The 22,067-nt window shown below is 46.2% G+C and overlaps 1 protein-coding gene across 13 annotated transcripts in view; it reads left to right on the top strand.

Moving 5' to 3' along the window:
- Nucleotides 1-22,067, top strand: part of FGGY (FGGY carbohydrate kinase domain containing) — a 378,028-nt gene that overhangs the window by 191,789 nt on the left and 164,172 nt on the right. For all 13 annotated transcript variants that reach the window (XM_046663109.1, XM_046663101.1, XM_046663099.1 and 10 more), the window contains one exon: nucleotides 18,162-18,265. In XM_046663109.1, the coding sequence (XP_046519065.1) occupies nucleotides 18,162-18,265 (104 nt within the window). The remainder of the gene's footprint in view (nucleotides 1-18,161; nucleotides 18,266-22,067) is intronic.

Raw genomic sequence — 22,067 nt, 5'->3', positions numbered from 1 at the left:
CCTCCCTCCTTCCCTTTCTCTCTCTTTCTCTCTCTTTCTTTCTTTCTTTTTCCCAACAGCAGAAGAATTGGTTTAGCCAGTCTCGCAGAAAGAACTTTTGGTCCTTGCCTCCCTAGAGCAAAACGTAGTTTACTCGAGGGAGCAATAAAACCTGCCAACTTATTGCCTCCCCATTATCAGTGGTCTAGAAATAACACTGATTCTCAAAGCAACTTTACACATACTATTATTTTGTTCTATTTATGAAATGAACCAATGAGGCCACCTAACCTGACCAAAGTCACACAGTGAGTAAGTGGTAAATGCAGGATTTGAACCCACACCCTCTGACTCCAGCATTCACATGTCCAGTCGCTGTGCTCTATGGAATGGCGTGTCTATTAAGACGTGGTCCAGTCTACCCTTGAATCTGACCCTTGAATATCATTTGAGCAAGCAGCAAATATTGAAAAGGAACGTCTTTCAATAAGTATTTGTTGATGACCCACTTACTCGTTGATCAGGGTGTAAGGTGAACAGGAGAGAGCACTGGACTTCTAGGAATTTATGGTCTAGTAGAGAGAAGAAACATTAAATAAACACTTACAGTTATGTGTTCCAAGTATGTAGGGCTTTGGAAAAACAGAGAATGGGCCCCAAATTGAGACTTGAAGAATTACGAAAAGATTCCTAGAGGAAGTGATGTCTGGTAATGTAATTGCAACATTTCCCGCCCTATTGTTGCTTCTTGGTAAAGTGGAATTTATTTACTCACTGTAACTTTTAAACTTCAGTTAGGCTTTATTCCTAATAATAATATCAACGACATCATTAATAAAACAAGTCTAAGAACCACTACTCTTATTGGTACTGATAGTATTGTGACCATTTCTTATATGCCTTCTAGTGCCAAGTACTCCACCTGGCACTTCAGATACTTTCTCTTTTGCTTCTCACAGTAATCCTGCGAGGGAGAGGTGATTTCCAATTCTGTCCATGAAGGGTGAAGGCAGAGGAAACAGCGGTGATAAAAATTAAGCCACGAGTGAAAGTTCAACTAAGTTATATTAAACAGCGTTGGTAAATTTCATGCCAGCCACAGCGGTCATACGATTAACCCAAATTAATAAAACATTTCCTCCATCACATAACTATTGTCATGGCAAGATGTGAACTTGAGCCTGACTCCAAATCTTGTGTTCTTTTTCCCTCTATCAGTGGTTCTCAACCAGGGTGGATTTCAACCCTACCCACACCACCAGAGAACATTTGGTGATGTCTGGAGACATTTTCTGATTGTCAGACTGGGGAAGGGGGGCACTGGTATGGCACATGGTGGGTGGAGGCCAGGGATGCTGCTAAGTGCCCAACCTGCTCAGGACAACCACCACAACAAAGGATTATCCAGACCCAAATGTCACTAGTGCTGAGCATGGGAAGTCCTATTTTTTGCTGAAACACTTCTGATGATAGTATTTAACCTCATCAGTTCAGTTTATTTCTGTACAAGCCAAAATGAAGCCCAGAATAAGGGTTTTGCTAATATATTAGTACTTTGTCAAAATATATTTTGTGAAATTAACTCTTCAGTGAAAATAGTTGTGAGATAAGAAAATAAAGTGAAGACTGAGGAGTAGGAAGTACAAGATGATTCCCACCACTTCCGTCTGACCGGGAGTCAGGCCACACCAGACCACATGTCTTCTTTCAACACACCATGCACTTCCTGCCTCCTCACCTTTGCTCATGCTGTTCACTGGATCTGGGGTGCCCCCCACCTAGACAACACTCAATCTAAATGTTACTTCCACTGTGGAAACTTCTCCAAACTTAACGCCCCTTTTAGAAAAAATGCATCATTCCCTTCTCTGTGTTTCTGCAACACTTTACACCTATTTCAGTTTTCCCGCCAAATCAGGTTCATTACGCCTGTCATCCAACATGGAACCCACAGTCAGTCTTCAGTGAATGAATTAAGCTAATATGTGTGAGTGGATTTGAAAGATCAAACACAAGGATTGCTAAATATGGGTGGGGGAACCTTTAAAAAAATGTAGGTTCCTAAGCCATACCCCCAAGGTTTTCAAGTCTGCATGTCTGGGGTGAGGCCCAGGAAGACAGTTACGGGGTGGGAGGCGTCACCTGGTGCCCAGAGGGGCCAGCCTGTGGGATGGGTTGGCTCTGGGCACACGGGTCATGAAGCAGAACTGGTGTGCAGCTTCCAGGTAGACAGATCAGACCAAACCAGACCAAACTGCTGAGAAGGAGCCAGGCCCAGGCTCCGCCAAGAGCTCGGGGCAGCAGGGAGCGCATCCACTAAAAAGAGAAGGTGGGTCCAAAGAGGGAGGCAGACAGTCTGTAGGGAATGGAGGGGATTAGAAGAGCCAATAAAGTCTTGCTTGGGAAACTGGAAAGAGAAAAGGGGTGTGAGTGCCTGAGCCTAGAGTGCAAGGAAGACCCTGGGGCTCCTGGATGCGCATCAGAGCAAGGAGGGGGGCTTCTTCATGTGATTTCAAGTTCGTTGTCTTGAGTTGAGGTTGGTTTAATGAGAAACCCTGCTCCCTGAGACCTGAGCAGCTGCAGAGCCATGGGGAGGGCGGAGAGGACGTGTGGTGAAGGACAGTTAGGGTTAGGCTTTTAGTTGGGACCCTAAGAGTAAACTAGACATAGAAAAATTTTACAAAGGTAAAGCCCAGCTTTGAATCAACTCAACACCTGCTTAAATTGAGTAAATCTATCTCTATTTCAGCTAACTGCAAGAAGCAAAGTTATATTTTTCCTGGAGGAATATAACATAATCAAAGGCTCAATTTATAAGTTTTCACATACAGTTTGTGCATTCAAAAACAAATAATCTAGGCATATAAATTGTGAGAATTTTCATACATCAAGAGATAAAAAACCAAACCCACAGAAGATCCAAATGTTGAAAGTATTATATGTGGACTTTAAAATATCTATGAGTAATATGTTCAAGAAATTATAGAAGATGAAGAATTCAGCAGAAAACTTGGAACTATAAAAAGAATCAAATGGAAATTCTGGAATTGAAAATGCAGTAATTGAAAATAAGCACTGAATAGATGGAATACAGTTAACAGCAGATTCAATACAACTGAAGAGAGAATTCATAAACTAGAAGATAGGTCAGAAAAAAATATCCATACTGCAGCATAGTATAAAAGAATGGAAAAATGCACAAAAGAGTATAACAGATATATGGAGTGTGGTAAAATGGTCTAGGTGAGGTGTAATTGGGATCCCAGAATGAGAGGTGATAGATAATAAAACAGAAGCTATGTTTGAAGAAATAATCGCCACAAGTTTTCCAAAACTGGTAAAAGAATTCAAGTAAGTTATTTTAATATTTGAAAAATCAATTAATGCAATCTGTATTAAAAGGCTAAAAGAAAAATGATATGGTCATATTAATAGTTGTGTAAAAAAAGGACTTTCATAAGTAAAATTCAACACAGATTCATGATTTAAAAAAATAATCTTGGCAAACAAAAAGTAGAAAGGAACTTTCCTATTCTGATTAAGGATATCTACAAAAAAAAAAAAAACCTAATGCAAATGGCATACTTAATGGTGAAATACTGAAACCCTTCCCACTCTCATTACTACTTTTCTACAGTTTATTGTAGGTCCCAGCCAGTGGAATAAGTCAAGAAAAATGAATTAAAAGTATAAAGATTGGAAAGAAAGAAAGCTGATGTTATAGATGACACAATTATATGCACATAGAAAATCAAAAGAATCTATAGATAAAATATTAAAATTAGTAATTTAGCAGGGTTGCTGTTGCAAAAAGTAAATACAAGAATAAATTTTGTTTCTGTAAACCAAAAACAAACATTTAGAAAGTAAAATTTTTGAAATAGCATGATTTATAATAATATCAAAAAATCAAATACCTAGGAATAAATTTAAAGATGTAAAAGACAGGTATGCAGAAAGCTATAAGACATTATTGAGAGAAACCAAAGACACAGAGAAGTGGAGGGGTAGATGGTGTTCCTTGATTGGAAGACGCAATGTTGTAAATAGGACAGTTTTCCCCGAGGTATTCTGTGATTCCATGCGGTCCGGTTCAAAATTCTAGCAGATTTGTGTGAAGGAGTAAAAATTGACAATCAGATTCTGAAGCTTGTATGGAAAGGGCCGATAATAAGCAAGACAACCTTGAGGAAGAACAGTTGGCAAGGCTTAACGCCCCAGGAAGCAGATCTTGTTATGTCATTACTGAGACTGGTGTCGGGGCGAGGACAGACAGACCAGAGGAGAGCAGGTCAAGGAGTCCACACACAGACTCACACATGTCTGGACAGGTAATTGTAATGCAGGTGGTCCTACAGAGCTGTGAAGAATCAGTATCCTTTTTCAGTGAAACAGTGCTGTGTTAATTGAATGTCAGTATGGGAAAAATGGAATTTTGGCCTTTGCCTTATACCATACATAAAAATAAATTCTAGATGGACCATAGGCCTAATATGAAATCTTAAAAAATAAAGTTTCTAAAAGACAATATAGGAGAAGATAGCTATGACTTTGGGATAGACGGATACTTCTTAAATAGGACATCAATATAAATACAGCCATAAAGGAAAAGAGTGATAAACTGGACTACATTAAAATTAGAAAATTCTTTTCCTCAAAGGATGCCATTAAAAGTGAAAATGCAGGCCACAAAGTGGAAGAAGCTATCTGCCATATGCGTAACAAAGGCTTGTGTCCAGAGTGTATAAAGAATTTCTACAGATTAATAAGAAAACACAGCCACACTGACAGAAAATGGTCAACATTACTTGGGTAGCTTAGCAGAAAGGAGGATAGCTGAGTGGACAATAAAATATGAAAATTTCCTCAATCTCATTAGTCATCGGGAAAATCCAAATTGAAACCACCATGTGATATCACTACACACCCTTCGAACTGGCTGCTGTTTAAACAGGCTGATAATCCCCAGTGTTGGTGGGGACAGGAACCCCTGAAGTGCTCGAGCCCTGCTCTGAAAGTAGGGCCTGGTCCCGCACTCTGGGAGAGTTTGGCAGTGTCCCTACTCTGTGATTAAGCAGTCTTCGTCTTGGGCACATATCCAACAGAAATGTGCACAAAAAAAACACGTACAGGAATACAGAACACCATTATTTGGAATGGCCCCAAACTGGAAACAAACCCCCAAATGTCCATCAATGGTAGAATGGATAAATAAATGGTTGCTGTAGTCATGCAGTGGAATCTCATGCAGCAGTAAAAATGTACAGACATTGCGACATATAGCAATCTCACCAGCAGGGATGACGGAAGCTGGCACGAAGAAAACATACTGAATGGTTTAACAATTAAAAATCAGGCAAATCCTAGCTCTAGATGGATAAATCTAGATAGTGATTTTATTTGCTGGGCATGATGTCTGGAAAAGGGATGAGGGGATTTATTTTTTGATTCGAATAGGTGTGTTCACTTCCTAAGAATTCAGTAATTTACAGTCATGCGTCAGTTAACAATGGGGATACATTCTGAGAACTGTGTCGTTAGGCGATTTCGTCGTTGTGCGAACATCACAGAGTGTACTCACGCAAACCTAGATGGAACAGCCTACTACACGCCTGGACTACATGGTACTAATCTTATGGGACCAGCATCATGTATGTGATCCCTCATTGACCCAAATGTCATTATGTGGCCTGTGACTGTATTTAAAACCTGTGGCTTTTTAATATGTTATACTTCATTGATACAGTCTACTAAAAATTTGAAAGAGATTAAAAGCCATTGAGCGCTGACACCTGTGCAGCTCTGCACTGAGTGCTGGAATGCAGACGTGACTGCAACATAGTCTGGCCATCAAGAGTAGAGTCAGGGAGGTGAGTGGTTTAATAGGCGATCAGAGAAGTCATTGGATAGGAAGGAACTCAGGATGTATCAGCGCCCAGAGGAGCAACTCATCAGTCAGCACTCTTGCTGGCCCACATCAGTTGCTTAATAAAGTTAGTTCCTATACCACCTCATTGTATCGGTAACCGTGGGTCATCAAGAAAGGGAGAAATTACATTCAAAATCCTCTTTCTTCAGTGCACAGTGCATGTTACTGGTAAGGGTGGCAGCATATCTTTCTTCCTTGGTGGTTTAGCAGTAAGCCTGTCTTGGACAGTGTGTTAGGTGGAATCCCATCCCCTCAGCTGAAGGTGGACGGTCCGTGACTGCGCTCTCCACAGAACGTTAACACGAGGAGCTTCTCTTGTACGTGTAACCAGGAACTCGAGCCCCTCCATCTCTACCTTGGACCGTGTTATGGACTGAGTGTCTGTGCCCCCCCTGGTTCATATGTTGAAATCCTAACCACAATGTGATGGTGTCAGGAGGTGGCGCCTTTCAGAAATCTTTCGGTCGTTGAGGTGGAGCCCCCATGAAGGGGATTAGTGCCGTTACAAGAGAAGGAGAGACACAAGAGCTTGCTCTTTCTCTGCTGTGAGGACACAGCAAGACAACCATCTCTAAACCAGGAAGAGGACGTCAACCAGAACCCCAGGATGCTGACACCCTGATTTCAGACTTCCAGCCTGCAGAACTGCGAGAAATAAATGTTTGCTGTTTAAGCTGCCCATTCCGTGGTGATCTGTTGTAACAGCCCAGACTGACTAAGACAGGTACCCAGCCCCACAGACAGCGGACGAAAAGAAGAAAATAACACCTGTGGGCCTGCCAGAATTTCGGCTGTAAGTTGGCAGGCAGATGGCGGGATGTGGGAGGCAGTGGCTGAGGAGGACAGTGTCCAGCGACGGCACAGCAGGTGTGCTGGGCCCATGTGAAGCTGAAGGCCTGGCAAGTGGTAGCTGCTCTCCCTGTCCTCCGGTTGCTGCCTCTGGCCATGCTGAGGAAGGCCTGCTGAGTCATTGCTCCGCGGAGCTCGCAGGGCAGCCCTGGCTGGGACGCCTTCCAGGCCTGCCTAGGGATGCTTTGAGATGGTAGAGTGAGGGCTATTTTTTAATCATTTAAAAATTCTTTTCTTTGACATACAGAATTTAGGAGAGAAAGCAGAGGGAGAGTGAAAAATAATATGGATATACTGCTTATATCCAACAGAAATGTGTAGCTGTGTGGACCAAAAAACATGTACAGGGGCTGGCCTTGTGGCACAGCCATTAAGCTCCCGCACTCTGCTTCAGTGGCCTGGGGTTAGCCTGTTCAGATGCCAGGCACAGATATACACTCTGCTCATCAAGCCATGCTGTGGCGGCGTCCACATATAAAGTAGAGGAAGATGGGCATGATGTTTCCTCAGGGCCAGTCTTCCTCAGCAAAAAGAGGAGGATTGGTAGCAGATGTTAGCTCAGGGCTAATCTTCCTCAAAAAAAGAAAAAAAAAAAAAAGTACAAGAATACCCATAACATCATTCCAACAGCCTAATGGTTAGACAAAAGCGTGATTTCCCCAGGCAGATGACCTGAGTTCCATGCCGTCACATACGCTCTCTGTGATCATGGGTCAGTAACCTGCAGGGTCTCGGTTTTTCATCTCCCAGATGGGTGTCGTGATAATAGGTGTGAGGATTAAGGAAGCTTATTTACGTAAAGCACTTAGAGAGCGCCTGGCACCCGTGAATATGACACCGTGTTAGCTGTTATGATGGCGAGCTGGGGAAGACCGAAGGCTTTCGAGGGGGCAGGACTGGGCATGAGTGGCTGCAGCTGAGGTGGAGGAGAGCTCTGATCATCAGGTCAAAGAGGGCTTCGGGGAGAAGCCTGCGTGGACCACACGGGGGCGTGAGTTCCTCCAGCCTGAGGCTTGTGCGTGCTTCTGTTGCAGCCCTGCTCAGCTTGCTGTGTACCCGCGTCCTGGGCTCCCAGGAGATGGGAAGCGGTTTGAGGACAGTGACTGTGCTTTTTGAGTAGTGTTCCCCTGCAGGGCCGAGCACAGTGCCTGGTGTAGAGTTGTGCTCAGTGAGTTTATCGAATCGAATCCTACTAAACGGAGGAGGGAGAGGATATCACTCTGGGCCTACGTATGCCAGCCCTGTCTGTTCAAAGCCAGATTGCATTTTTACGCTTTTACTTTGTAATCATCACTTCCCTTTGACAGACAGGCATCAGAAGCTCCAGGAAGTCAGCCCATTTGCCAGAGGTCGGTGGTCGTGTCTGGAAGCACTTCCCTGAAAGCCAGTGCCCCTTCCAGCTCCACCCATTCCCCGAGGAGCTCAGGATAGGCGCAGAGCAGGCAGGGCAAGGCCTGGCCCGGCCGCTGTGCCAGCGGTGGACGTTGGGGGCAGGGGCCTGGGTGGAAGGGAGGCTGCATCTGGATCTCTGCTGCTGCAGAGACGCCCTTTCCACTGCAGTTCTTGCCAATGTATCCCCATGGGATTTTCTGGTTTTGCTCTCGTCTTCCACCTTATTTATTTACCTAAGCCTTTGTTCTTTTTGAAATGATTTCAGCCACATGTCAGTCATTGTGTTAAAACCCCGGCCCTTCAGCCTGCTCAGGTTTTGTTTTTTTCTCTCTCCAGCTGCTCTGCATATCACTTAGTTCTCAGAGCTCTGGGCCTGACCCTATCCAGTGATGGGGTCGCCTTACACTCTCAGCCAGCTCCCCCCAGGAATGCGGGGCAGAGAATCAGGGTCCAGCTTCAGGATCTATGTTTCTTTGTTGTCTCCTGTGTCTGAAGCTTGGGGCAAGGTTAGATTAACCAGTCTAGGAAGGGTGGAGCCCTGTGACCTCCCGAGGAAATCCTAACCCCATAGAAACCTGGCCTGGTTTTGGGTCTCGTAATGAATTCTAGGCTTTGCAGAATCTGTCAATGTTCAACTAACCCCACAAAACCTCAGGAAATTTTTGATGGAACCGAAACTTACACCAAGAGAGGAGGTGCTGAGCTTGGCATCAGAGGCTGGGGAGAGAGCCAGCCCGCTAACTAGATCTTTTTCTTTGACATTCCAGGCCTCTTCCAGTAGTTCCAGTGTCCTAGAGGGGCCCAACGCCTGCTGGCGTTTTCCTGAAGCGTCTCCCTGGTCGGCTCTGTGTCTTTAGGGGATTGTCAGGGCCACTGCTTCCTCTCTCAACCTTCAAGGAGGCTTATAATTTTATAAACGAGACCACTTTTCTGAGGGCGAGAAAAGGTTGCTGAAGGACACCTGGTCCTACTTTCTCCCGGGAGAAACGGGGAGACTGAGAAACAATGGACTCTGACATTTATTGAGCAGTTCCTGTGTCCTGGGCACAAGGCAGCTTGCCGTGCACAGAGGGTGACCAGCTGTTCCAGTCTGCTCAGGACTGGGAGGTGCTTCCTGGGGCACTGGACGTGCCATGCTGAAACCGGGAATAATGACCCTGTGAAGTCCGTGCCATCATGTCCACCTTACACCTGAGAAAGTGGAGGCGCAAAGGGGCAAGTTAGCTCTCCAGAGGTTGCACAGCACACCTGTGGTGCTGCTGACTCCCATCTGTTTCACTTCAGACCCAGAGATTTCCACTAGCCCCACTCTTCAGAACAAAAGGCTCCCCTCCTTCCCAGTGTGCAGCCCAGCAACCTCATGTCGTCTGATGATTTCTCTTTCCTATGTGTTTGCTTTATGGCCCCTTCGGCTCAAGGTCTACCTGAAATGCCTTTATCTCCCTCCCCTCCCCCTGCAGACTGACGTAACGGCTGCCTCCCCTCCTTCAGGACGCCCTCCTGACCATCCAAGCTAGGTCACTGTCAGGGTTCCAGAATTCCACTAGACTTATTCAGATCTGCGTCACCGGCTGTCTCATACTGTCTTAGAAGTGTCTGCCTATATATCCTTCCCCTCCCACTAGACTGCGATCTTGTAGAATGATAGGAAACAACTTTCATCTTTAGATTTCTAGCTCCTCACACAGTGCCTTGGCTTATCATTGGGGATCAATATATAGCTGCTGAATTAATTAATTTATAAAATATCAGAACAGCTGTGTGATTTAGAGTGACAGTTTTAGATCTATTTAAGGATTTGTTCCAGAAGATACATTTGTGGTACTTGGGCCAGTTCTCTTCATTTCGCTTTCTTTATTTTAGAAAGCAATTTTTGTGAGTTAACTTGGCCGTTTGGATTGGATTTCCCCTTGACCCTTTCCCATGTCTAATGTCTACGAGTGAAGAACGGTCTTTATGAGGTCATAGATGAGAATGTCCATGTCATCTAGAGGTTGTGTTGAAAGGGATTTCTGAAAGCAAGTTTTTGCTTTGTCTTTACTGTGGATTTTGCTAGTGTTCTCCAAGCTATTACGTATTGGCCTGCGTTTGAGACTGGATCTTTCTGAGTGGAAGGGAGGAACAGGAGTGAGACCCAGTTATCTCAGGGTCTGTTCTTTGCGCTCTGGCCCTCCCGAGGCTCTCGTGTTGGCTTCTGATTGGTGCCAGTCATGGAAGAGTGTAGCATTTAGACAGAAAGGGCAAGTACCATCACCAAGTTGAAGAGGGGTGTTGCATGTTATCATGTTGTTTAGGGATGTAAACAGCTTTTGGTTTGTTGTCAACGATATTGAACATGTTACCCTGGATCGTTCCTACTACTTGGCACCTCGTTTCCTTGTTCTGCTCAGCCCACCATTATTCTGTCATCAGTTGTGTACTCAAGGACAGAAAACAAATGTTCCAGTCAATCTCAGTAAACCCAAATAAACCTGGCAAAGCACACACTGTGCTGAAAGCAGAGCCTGAGCTCTCACGCCAAGCCCTGCTCTTGACACCGAGACTGAGTTGTCAGTGGTAACAACAAGGACAGAAATATATCGAGTGAACTGTGTTTCACACGCTGTTCTACTCACTTAATCTTCTCAATAGCCCTATTCGCTGCACGCCGTCATCGTTTCAGTTTTGTTGGTGAGGGAACTGAGGCACAGGAAGGCTGAGGGACTTGACCACCTTGCCAGGCTTTAATTCAGGCAGTCCAGTTCAGGAGCCCTCATTCTTAACCATTGTGTCCTGACTGGTTCAGATATCTCCTAACAGTCTGTCCACATCTCGTTTAGACAAAGACCTTCTTGGGTCTACAGAGGGTGGAGTGTGGGGAGGGGATGGTGGCAGTGTCAAGATGTGTAAAATTTCTCTGTAGATTTATCACATAAGATTTTCTTTTATGGCAAACCTGCTCTGGGCTTTAGATTGGGTGAACTCTAAGCGGCATTTCTTTCAAAGCCGAGGTGAGGCTTCATCAAACACAGGATCACAGGAATCTTTTCAGCCGTTTCACCCCCTTCATTTATTGGGCCTGAGCCAAACCCTGTGGGCTTGCGTTAGTGGCACGATGACAATCAATCCCGAAGGAGGTCTGAGTTGAGCTGTGCTGTCTGTGAGTACTTAGAATCCTTGTAAGTGCTTGGAGAGAAAGGCACTAGTTTCTGTGGGCTCCACGAGATACAGAGTTGGGTAGGTCTGTGGGTGACATTCCCCCCTCTAGCTCTGAGGGACCTTGAACAGGTTGCTTGAAAAACTTTGGTCTCATTTTCTCCATTAGTAAAACAGTGTGGTAATAGCTACCTCTCAAGATTGTTCTAAGAATTTAATACGCTAGTATTTGCAAAGTGTCATGCTCAAAGTAGTCTTTCACTAGTCGTGAGGATCTTAGGACCTTTACTCTCCACCCGTGATTCAACAACTCTGAGCAAGTGCACTCTGAGGCCACAGCCATAACTTCTCTATCCACATGAGTTGTCACTCAAAGCTCTTTGGTATCCTTCACCGTTAGTCGTATTGAGGACATGGAGCATTTGTCCGTGATTAAAGCTGCTACGTCTATCTAGAAAATGCCTTGTGGTTTATGAGTACATGTCTTAGCCCACACGTATCCATTCATTTGTTAAACAACAACAATGACAAGGATTGGTGAGCCACTGCAGTGCTAAGACCTGCCCTGGCCACGGTTTGCTCACCATCTAGTAGAAGGAGTCATTTGTGATCTGCAAACAAATTACAGATACAATGATAGAATCTGTCCAGTGTCAGGGGTGGGATACAAAAGAAAGCGGCTTCGTGCTTCTCCCTGGCTGGGTGCCTGGGGGCACGAGGATGCATGCAGTCAGGAGAGGCTTCTGATGAAAGAGCTGAGTCTTCAATTGGAGTCCATGTTCCCCGGGTAGACTGTCAGGGTAGATTGTGTATTTTGGAAAGAATATCCCAGGCAGAGGGAACAGTGTGAGCAAATGCTCAGTGTGTGGACAAGCAAGGCATATCCAGAAATAAGTAGAAAGGCTCCACATTTGTGCCAGGCACTGCGATCGCTCCTACGTCGAGTAGCTCCATTTACTGAGTGCTGGCGTGTTCCGGTACATCTCCTTAACCCCTCAGCAATTTTGTAAGGTAGATATTGTCATCCAGAATCTTCAGATATGGAAATTGCTGTTCTAGGGATCAAGGCATTTGCCTGAGGGTGTGTGAGGGGATCCAGGCCTAAGTCTGAGGACAATGGCAACAATAGTAATAAAAGGAGCAAGCCTTCGTCGACTGCTAGGCATGTTCTGCCCTGCGCTGTCCAAGACAGTATCCATGAGGCACAGGCGGCTATTTAAATTAATCACAATTGACTAAAATAGAAAATTCAGTCCCTCAGTTGCCCTGGCCACCTTCAAGTCCTCGGTCACTGCGTGTGCCCGCTGACTGCTGTGGCGGACAGCACAGACACAGAACATTTCCATCATCTCAGAAAGTGCCGCTGGCTGCACTGGTCTGAGCGTTCTATCTACGTACCCCATGGAAGCCTTCTAACAGTGCTAGGTGGAGGGTAGTAGTATTCAAATTGTACAGATGTGGAAAGCGAGGCCAAAAAAAGATAAACAACAAAGGTCACATGACGAAGGAGTCCTTGTTTTTAAGCACAACACTACAATGCCAACCCCATAAATTATATTCTGTATGACATGAATGACTATTAGTCCGAAGAATAGAATTCAATGTCTTCTTGTATGTAGACTGGTGTTTGGTCCTCTGCACAGAAAACGTCTGGGATATGATTCTTACTCTTCCGGGATTTCACAGTCGGTGCAGGCTTTGCAGCCCTGAGGCTGGTGGTCTCTGGAGAGCCTCCTCCTCAGAGGCCCCACAGACCCCTCAGCCAGCTTAGTCAAGCAACTCGCGCGATGGAATTTATCAGTCAATTGATTCTTCCAAAAGGCCACATCAGGAGTGTCAAGTTGCAACAGTCTTAGGTGATGCTCAAAACCATTCTCAGCTTTCTTTTTCCTTTAGAGAAGGTGTTTGAGGCTGTTATTTCAAGAGGATCTTTTACAAGTTGCCAACACATCCATAACCTTTTTATTTTTCAAACATAGGGAAAAAACTTGAGACTAGGAAACTGAAAATTCTAGCTCGAGCCTGCCTCTGCCTCTAAGTAGCTAAATAAACTTGACTCAGTTACTTCACGTCTCTGAAATTCAGTTTCTTTAACTGTGATCTGGAAATAAAATAAAACATAACACAGAATTTTCTAAAACCTAAATGAAGGGTGCAGTGTTTGAGGATACTTTGCAAGCTATAAAGTACTTTATATAGCTATAAAGTAGAAGATAATTATAACACAAATGCTAGAACTTGGGATGTTTTTCTTCTATATAACCCTTTAAATTTTTTAAAGAGACGTGGCTTATAAATTACAGGATAACCTACTCTTAATCATAAGTGAAGTCTCTTTTTTCTTTTACATAAATGTGGTAGATATTCCATCAGTGTTTGGATGGAAGGGCGGATCGGTGGATGGGGGAGACCAAGGGAGACAGCACATAAGGGTGAGTAAGAGAGTTGTTCGTGAAGTTTTCAATTTTCCTTTTTAATTTTGTTTTAAAACATATTCCTTGATATGAACTGTGTTCTTGTGTGTGTTGAAGGGTAGGAGTCATTAAATAAGAGGGCCTGAATTCATTCATTGACTCAGTAAGCTTGTTTTTTGCTATTTGTTTTATTCATTCAACAAAAATTTATTGAGAAACTGCCGGTAGTTGAACGTTGTGTGAGTTTCAGGGAAAACAGAGTGGAATAGGTCACAATTTCTTTTTCTTTTGATGCCTGTTTCTTCACTGCTAAGTTTGCCCTTTAAACTTTCTGAGGCATGCCAAATAGACTGATGCTTGTACGGTCGGGGAGTATGAAGGCCCCAGCAGGGTGAGGGCTGTCCTTGTCAGAATTTCGCTGCATGACTTGCTCCCCGAGGCATGTGTGCAGCACGTGGCCCGCTGTGGATGGGGAAATGCGTTACTCAGAAAGGGGATGGCTCCTGCTGCCCTTTGTTGCTTTCCCTGCTCTGGTCCTCTTTTCTCGGGGATGGCTTCTCAAGCTCCATGTGGCCAAAGGGAAAGTGAGATATATGAGCTCTCAGTTTCGGGGTCTCACAGCGGCACCAGTTATGCACTGCTGTTAGATCAAGTGGACGTTAAGCAGGACATAGAGAACCTCTCGAGGGGACGTTGGGCCAGACCTGCCTCTGGCCGGTGCTCCACAGCCTGGCCTGAGGTTATGTAAGTCTCCTCAGGACCTGAGAAGGTAACATCTTTGGAAACGTTTTTTTCTGCCCTCCTGTTTCCAGGAAGGAAGCCACTTTACCTAGAATTTTACAAGAAGGATTGTGTATATTGTGTACTGAGAATGCCTGAGAAAGGACCTCCATTTGCAATTCATTTGTCTCGTGAACGTGAGGGAACAGTTCAAACTTTCAGAGAGTTTGTGGCAGAATTGGAGCTAAAACTCAGATTTTCTAACTCGAAAATGGCACCTAGTAATCTTCCATGGTGAACTGACACGTCCAAATATGTTCCTTTATATAAGACAATTCTAACATCAAGTGAGGAAGGATAGAAAGAACACACGTTTCGGAATCAGACAGGCCAGGTCAAATCCTGCTTCTCATATCTGTGTGACCTTGGGCAAGTTACTTGAACACTCTGATCATTTGCATCTGTTGAAGAGGAGAAACAATGTTTATGTTTTATGGTTGTTGTAAAGATGAAAAGAGGTAATATGTAAAGAACTTATCACAGTGCCCAGCCTACCTTAGATGTTTGTTATGTGTTTGCTAGAAAGAAAGAATACAACTGTCTCTTGAGAAACTGTTCAGACGATGATGTTGGTGATGTTGGTGATGATGGTGATGTTGGTGAGGGTCATGGTGGTGGTGGTGGTGATGGTGGCACAGCTACCACTAGTCAAGCTTTTATTTTTAAACGTTTCTTCAGCATCAGCACAACCATAGGATATTGTTATTCTCTTCATTGTATAGCAGGTCTTTCTGTCTCTAAATGTCATTCTTTTCTCGTAATAACACGCTATGCTTTATGTATGTGAAACCCATAAATGCGGGTCCTCATTAGGAATTCCTTGAACTTATTTATAACACTGTGAACCAGCAGTGGCTAACCCCTTTTCTGTGAAGGCTCTCAGGCCCCCAATATTTGAGAGATACAAATAAGTAAACAGTGACCACCTGGTTATTGGGTTTTTATCTTGGCGAAAAACCTAAGAACCAGCTGTTTGGAATCAGACTACCTGGATGTGAATCCCAGCACTGCCTCCTGGGAGCTGGCTGTGTGGACCTGGTTAAGTGACTTCTTGCTTCTAAGCTTCAATTTGCTTATCTGTGAGATGAGTCTGATAATGTACCAATCACATTCAGTGGTTCTAAGAGTGCGATGAGACATGCAGGGAGAGAGCGTGCAAAAAGAGCTCCGTTAAAATGAGCTTGGGGCTGGCCCGGTGGTGCAGTGGTGAAGTGCGCACGTTCCTCTTCGGTGGCCCAGGGTTCACTGGTTCGGATCCCGGGTACGGAACCTATGCACTGCTTATCAAGCCATGTTGTGGCAGGTGTCCCACATATAAAATGGAGGAAAATGGGCACAGATGTTAGCTCAGGGCCAGTCTTCCTCAGCCAAAAGAGGGGGGTTGGCGGCAGATGTTAGCTCAGGGCTAATCTTCCTCAAAACAAGAAAAGCTCATATCTAGGTTCCTTCCTGCCCAGAATCCCTTGTGCTCTGGATGGGGGACTGTTTCACTCAAGATCCAACAAGAAAAACATAAACCACTCTGAGTATGCAGGGGGAATTTAATACACAAAAATAGTGACCCATATGATGAAGGAGCTATGAAGCAAGCCAAGATCAGCAGAGTGGAAGCTGCCGCTACCCCTGAGCAGGAGGGAAGAAGGAGGGAGGTGGTGGTACTGGGGCCCATGGGCAGTGGACACGAGCAGATGACGGAGCCGTGGCGGACCTGTCAGCAGTGCTGAAGTCATAGAGGAGAAGCCGCCAGCTGACGCGGGAAGAGTGAGAGCCCTACTCTGGCTTCCACTTCCCTCACCCCTTGGGTCTCCCGGTAGGGCCAGCTTTGGCTGACTTGGAGTCTGGGAACCACAGCCTGCAGGAGCAGTCCCACAGTGCCGAGCGGGGCAAGAGCCTCGGGGAGAGCCATCCGGCCCAGGCTCCTCCAGGCTCAGTCCCAGCACTCAGTCGCCTGATTGCTGGGGCCTGACGACTGTCATAGCCACTCAGAAAGTGTGAAAGAGTCACACCTGCCCTGCTGCTGCCCCTCTGGACAAGAGCAGAGGTTCCCAAGGCTCTGTGCTTGGGAAGGTAGAATTTGGAAAAAGCATTGGAAGAACCTAGAAAGTTGTTGGAATGTAAGAGGCCTGCCAGTGGCCCTTGAGATCTTCCTTCTGGACAGGCCTGCTTGCTGAGCAGCCTGTACCTTCAGGATCTGGGGATCTGTGGCCCGAGCAGACACTCCTGCCCCACCTTGCACCCAGCCTCGGCGGAGACCCGGCTCCGTGGGAAGCCTCCACAGGCGAGCACAGCTGCCCCTGCAGCTCCTCCGTGCTGTGCTGATCCACACGCGTTGAAACGCACCATTTAGGGTACAGGCTCCCTCCCAAAGGACTGAGAGCACCCAGGGTCTGGGAGGTGTCTCTTTATCCTCGCACCCCCGAGTGTCCGTGCTCTCACGTCTGGCTCTGTGCTGGCAGCTGTGGCAGGTCCCCGGCTGCAGGCGTGGGTCAGGCGGCACTGGCATCCTGCGGCCTTTGGGAGAGGCAGACCGTTGTGTGATAGTTTTAAATTTCCAGCATCTGGTGTGCTAAGGAAGTCCAAGGATGCATGAGAACATTTAACAGGGAGAATCCATCTTTCCTGGAGGATCAAGGAAGCCTTCTGAGGAAGTAATATTTGAGTTAGGAATAAACAGGAGTTAGCCTGGCAGAGAAGTTGAGGAATGCATTTCAGGTGGAGGGAGGTGCAAATGCAAACGCCTTGGAGCAGGAAGGGGCGTGGACGCTGGAGATGGAGGTCGGTGAGAGCCGCATCGCCTCCTGCGGCCCAGTGTCCCGGCCCTGCCCCGAGCGCCTGTCACCTCCTGCCTGTGCTGTCGCTAGGAATGGCTTCACGTGTGCGGTTCCCACATCACACCTGGTAAAGGTGCATAGAAGTTGCTCGCTGGATCTTTGAATCACTGGCGGACAATTCTAGGTTCTAAACAGTCTCTCCAACTCCCTCATCACGTTGTAACTTCACTGCCCAGCAAGTATCAGAGGACAAATCTGTGGAGAGGCCTGCGTTTATACCGTTTACGGGAAACTCTCCCTGTCTGGCATTCTTTTAACAAAAACTCTCTGTCCGTCACCCCAGCGTTTACGCTGGGAGTTCTGTGGTAAGTGTGATGAACGGTGGTAGGAATGGTGACAGAGATGCCAAATAGATCCAGCTGTCTAACAATTCTGTTGCCGCCTTTGGGATTGAAGTGTGATGTGTTGAACCAGATTCCATTCGGCTTTGTCCTTACTAGCTGTGTGTGTGGACAGGTCACTCAGCCTCTCCACATGACTTCGTGTCTCCACTGATGGGTGTGGCGTTCATGATATCCTCTTGACAGGCTTAATAGAAAATGAGGCTATGCCTGTAAATATTCAGTGTCGTACTGATGCCTGCTGCTTTTATTGCTCTAATTACAGCTACTGTTATTGTTACAATGTTGGGTGCTGTACACGGACCAGAGTACAGCAAAAACGGAACATGTTTCTAAGTTTCCCCGTGGCGGGCAAGTGTGGTCTTTTGGTTTCTGTTTGAGACTGGCCTACCTGTGGAACTCTTTCTCAACATTGCTTGGCTATAAAAAAAAGTGTTTTAGGCTTGTTTTTAGCTTTCTTTCCTCTTTTTTTTTTTTTAAGAGGATTGTGTTTTGTTTTGCTTTCTCACAGGAGTGATTGGAGCAGATGTAAGGGGGCACGGCCTCTCCTGTGAGGGACAGCCAGTGACGTCACGGCTGGCTGTCATCTGTGGAACATCTTCTTGTCACATGGGGGTGAGTTTGCCAGGTTGGGGGTGGGGCCCCACACGCAGGGGAGGGTGGCCCAGAAGGAGAGTCAAGCAGCCGGCCCCTCCGCGGCCCCCATCTCCTCCCTTCCTGCCCCCTGTGCGTGGTCCAGCTGGAAGCCCAGCCCTGCCTCCAACAGCCTTGCTTGGATTTCCCAGATCTTTTTCCAGGGGCCAAGTTCTTAAAAAGTATGAAAGCGGTTGTGTCTACCTTTGACGTCACCCTGGCTGGAGAGCCCAGCATGAGGGGCAAAATCGGATCCAAAGATGGCAGTGCCTCGCTCCCAGCCTGACCTGTCCCTAAGGGGTAGCCGAGTCCTCTCTGCAGAAGGCTGGCTGTTTCCCTTGGCCGCTGAGCAATCTCTCAGTCGATATAAATCCATCTGTCTGGGAGCGGCTTGATGATCTATAGAATTAGGCTGCATATCATGACTTCAAAAGAACACTGATAAGCAATTTTCACCCTGTTAATTTTTCTCCATGAATTAGTGGAAAGGCTTTCTCTAAGATTGCAGTTAAAATTTAGTGCCTACCCTAAAATTTATATCTTCTTTAAATGCATGAGTCTGAAAGCATTCCATTTCGATAAGTACCCATTTCTACCCTATTTTTATTTAAAAGTCATTACTCTGTTAAACTTAGATGGACGATGCCTTGGATTCTTCCCAGATGAGTAAAATGGGAGGTGGGGGAGAGGAAGGTAAATGGGGAAAGAGTGGGGAGATAAGCAAGGGCTAGAGGGGGTCCAGTCAGGGCGGCGGTGCTGCACCTGCGGAGGGAATCCTGCTCAGCAAGGCTTGTTTGCTGTTAAATGTTTGGGTTGAGTAAACATTGATACATTTACTTCTTTACTGATGCCCTGTTCTTGTGTCCGGAGCCGTGCTAAAGCAGCTAAAGCATGGGGACATAGGGCCTCCCATTGATGAGATAGAATTATAAGAGGTATTATAATACAATAAAAGGCCCCAAAATATACATTCATATTGAAGTCGTGACCCTGAGCATCTCTTCTGTGCCAGGCATTGCACGAGATGTTCTCGCGTGTGGCTTCCCACTTGAGAGCGAGGGTGGAGCCAGCCCCATGGTTTCCAGTACCAGTTCCTGCACTGATTAAGTATGCCCCACAAGCAAGGCACTTAACCCCTCTGAGCCTTAGAGTCCTCGTCTGCAAAATGTGGAGAGTTACCGTGCAGCTGGGTGCGCCGTGTGATCATTTCCCACTTCCACAGGGACACAGCTAATCTAGTTTCTCCGGTGAAGTCTGAATTTCAGGCACTGTTACTGCACTCAGTTCAGATTTCTGAGCAGAAGTAACTCCAAACGAATGTGAGTGACGCTGTGACGCCCCTGCTTCGCGGTCCCCTTGTCTCTTAATGGGGATGATGCTGCCTTTTCCTGCAGTAGTCATTTCACAAATGAGGCACCTAAGGCATGGGAAAGTCCAGTGGTTTTCCCAAGGTCACAAAGCTGTTAAGCTGGAGCTGAGAACTCGGACCGTAGCTCTGTCTGATTACCAGGTGCCTCCCCTCGACACCTCCCTGTTGTGCATGGTTATAATGTGTCCGCAGCGGATGGAGACAGCATGGACTTCGGAGCCATCCGGATGTGGGTTTGAACATCTGCTCATGTGCTTTTTGGCTGTGTGACCTGAGATGAGCTACTTAACTTCTCTGATCCTCAGACTCTTTGTTCATTGGATTGGGGATGGCAATGCCAGCCTCACAGGGCTGCTGGATAACATGAATTGTGTACACATACCTAGTACAGTAGACACTCAGAGAGGGGAGGAATTTGTATCGCAGTCTCCTGGCGATAGAAAAGGCCCATGTGAACCACCTGTTTGGCTTTAACGCGTTTGATGGGCAGCTGCAGTTGGTTACAATGAAAGAGGGCCATAAAATGCCAGTTTATTATGGTCGTGTTGGGCTGGAAATAAATCCCCACCCCCACCCCACTTTGTACCTGGGAGTCGGGAGGGACCTTCGGGGCCAGGGGATTACTCATCGGCTTTCATGTTCTGCGCTGAGGGCGAGACTGCGGTCATGCTGGCATCAGAAAGTGCCTTTGATCTGGCTCAGGTGCTGGGCGCCCAGCGAGCCAGCAACAATAACACCTTTGTGAGGTCTAGCAGAGGTGGAGGTCTGAGGAAACACTCCCAGAGAAACTTCAAGGAACCCCTTTGTTGTGGTTCTGGCAAATAAAACCACCAACTGTCAGGAAAAATTCACCAAACAGGACACAGGGACCAGGGGGGCTGTGGGCTTTTCAAACAGTGGTTTTCAACTTGGTCTGAAGGATTCTCTTTCTTCCTGTCTGCTCATTGCTGATATTTCTGATTCAGTAGGTTGATTGAGTCATAATTCTCAGGAACTTTGTGCTTGATCCAGCTTACCTCTCTCCAGATCACGCAGAATGAGTGAATGGTTGAATGTCCAAGGAAGCAAATATTATAGGTCCTTAGAAGCCCTCTACCTCCAGGTCCCTGTGACTCCAAGAATCTGGAGAAAAAACCTGCGGTTGAACGTAAGACTTGCTCATCAGGCCTTTGATGTTTCCGAGGAGACAAGTGTGGGCTGCATGTGATCTTCCTTGCAGATGATTTAATTAACAAGAAAAAATACTGTCCTTTTTTTAACTCTGTGGAAGCAGGCTGCTTGTTCAGAATGAATTACTACCAAGTCACCGAAACCCCAGATAATACCCAGTGGGGTTCGCCCGAGGTCGAAAAGCCGAGGGTCTGATGGAGCTGATCCCCGCATGGCGCCCGCGCCCCTCCTCTGCTGCCGAGTCAGGTTGTAACTTGGCAACTTGTCATCCCGTTGGCATGTCTGGTGGAGAGAGGACCCTGGGAAGGGGGTGGGGAAGTACTGAGAGGTAAGGTTTGGGCACAACAATTGTTGGTGAGAGCTGGGAATTAAATCCGCATCTTAAACCGCTCAGAACTGAGTTTTCTGCACAATCTTAGGAAAATGTAAGGATGTTGGTTCCCTATCACTTAGTGGGCTTGGACCCTCAAGACAGGCTCATACTGGCCCCACCACTCGCCGTGTGAGTTTAGATAAGAGACTTCATCTTTCGGTGCCTCAGTTTCTTCTTCTGTTAAATGTGGACAATAATGTCTACCTATAAAGTTGTCTTGAGTAATAAATGAGGTAATCTTTCACGGTAAAGAGCTTGGAACTGTACCTAGCACAAAATACTATTTAAAAGGATTCATTAAGGCTAGAATGTTCCATGTGGTCCTGGAGTAGAATTAGGGACTTCAGGATGAACTCATGTTTGGCTTAATCTAGGTACAGATGGATACACATAGAAGTATTTATAGGCGTGTGTAGGTAGGTGTTTTTACTAACCCGTGTGCTGCATGTGTTTCCCGGCTCTGACAGCTGAGAGGCCCAGAAGCACGAGCAACCCGCCACTGGTTGTTCCAAGCATGCTGGGTGCCCAGGCCCTGCTATCTGATACCATTCTACAGTAAAAAGAACCATGACTCCTCGGAGAAATGGTTGATTCTCAGACCAGGGCAGGAAATAGACAAGGTGAACCTGGAGCATATCGTAGCACCAGAAAGTAAGGAAATGCTCACCAACAAAAGGAGAAAGAAAAAAGGAGAAAGTGATGGAAGGAGCCAGCTGAGGGAGCTCCCTGGCCAGAACTGGAGCAGTGCTAATGCAGAAGAGAAGTCGTGTGGGGTTCTAGCCAGAGCACGACATAAATATCGTGAGTCCATACTGATGCAAATAGATGAGTGAGAGGCAAATCTCCCCATGCAGACGAATTCCAAGTGGTTT

Source organism: Equus quagga, chromosome 5 (assembly GCF_021613505.1).
Source record: "Equus quagga isolate Etosha38 chromosome 5, UCLA_HA_Equagga_1.0, whole genome shotgun sequence".
Taxonomy (NCBI): Eukaryota; Metazoa; Chordata; class Mammalia; order Perissodactyla; family Equidae; genus Equus; species Equus quagga.
The sequence above is the reverse complement of the archived record's forward strand: the minus strand, read 5'-3'. Positions and strand labels throughout refer to the sequence as shown.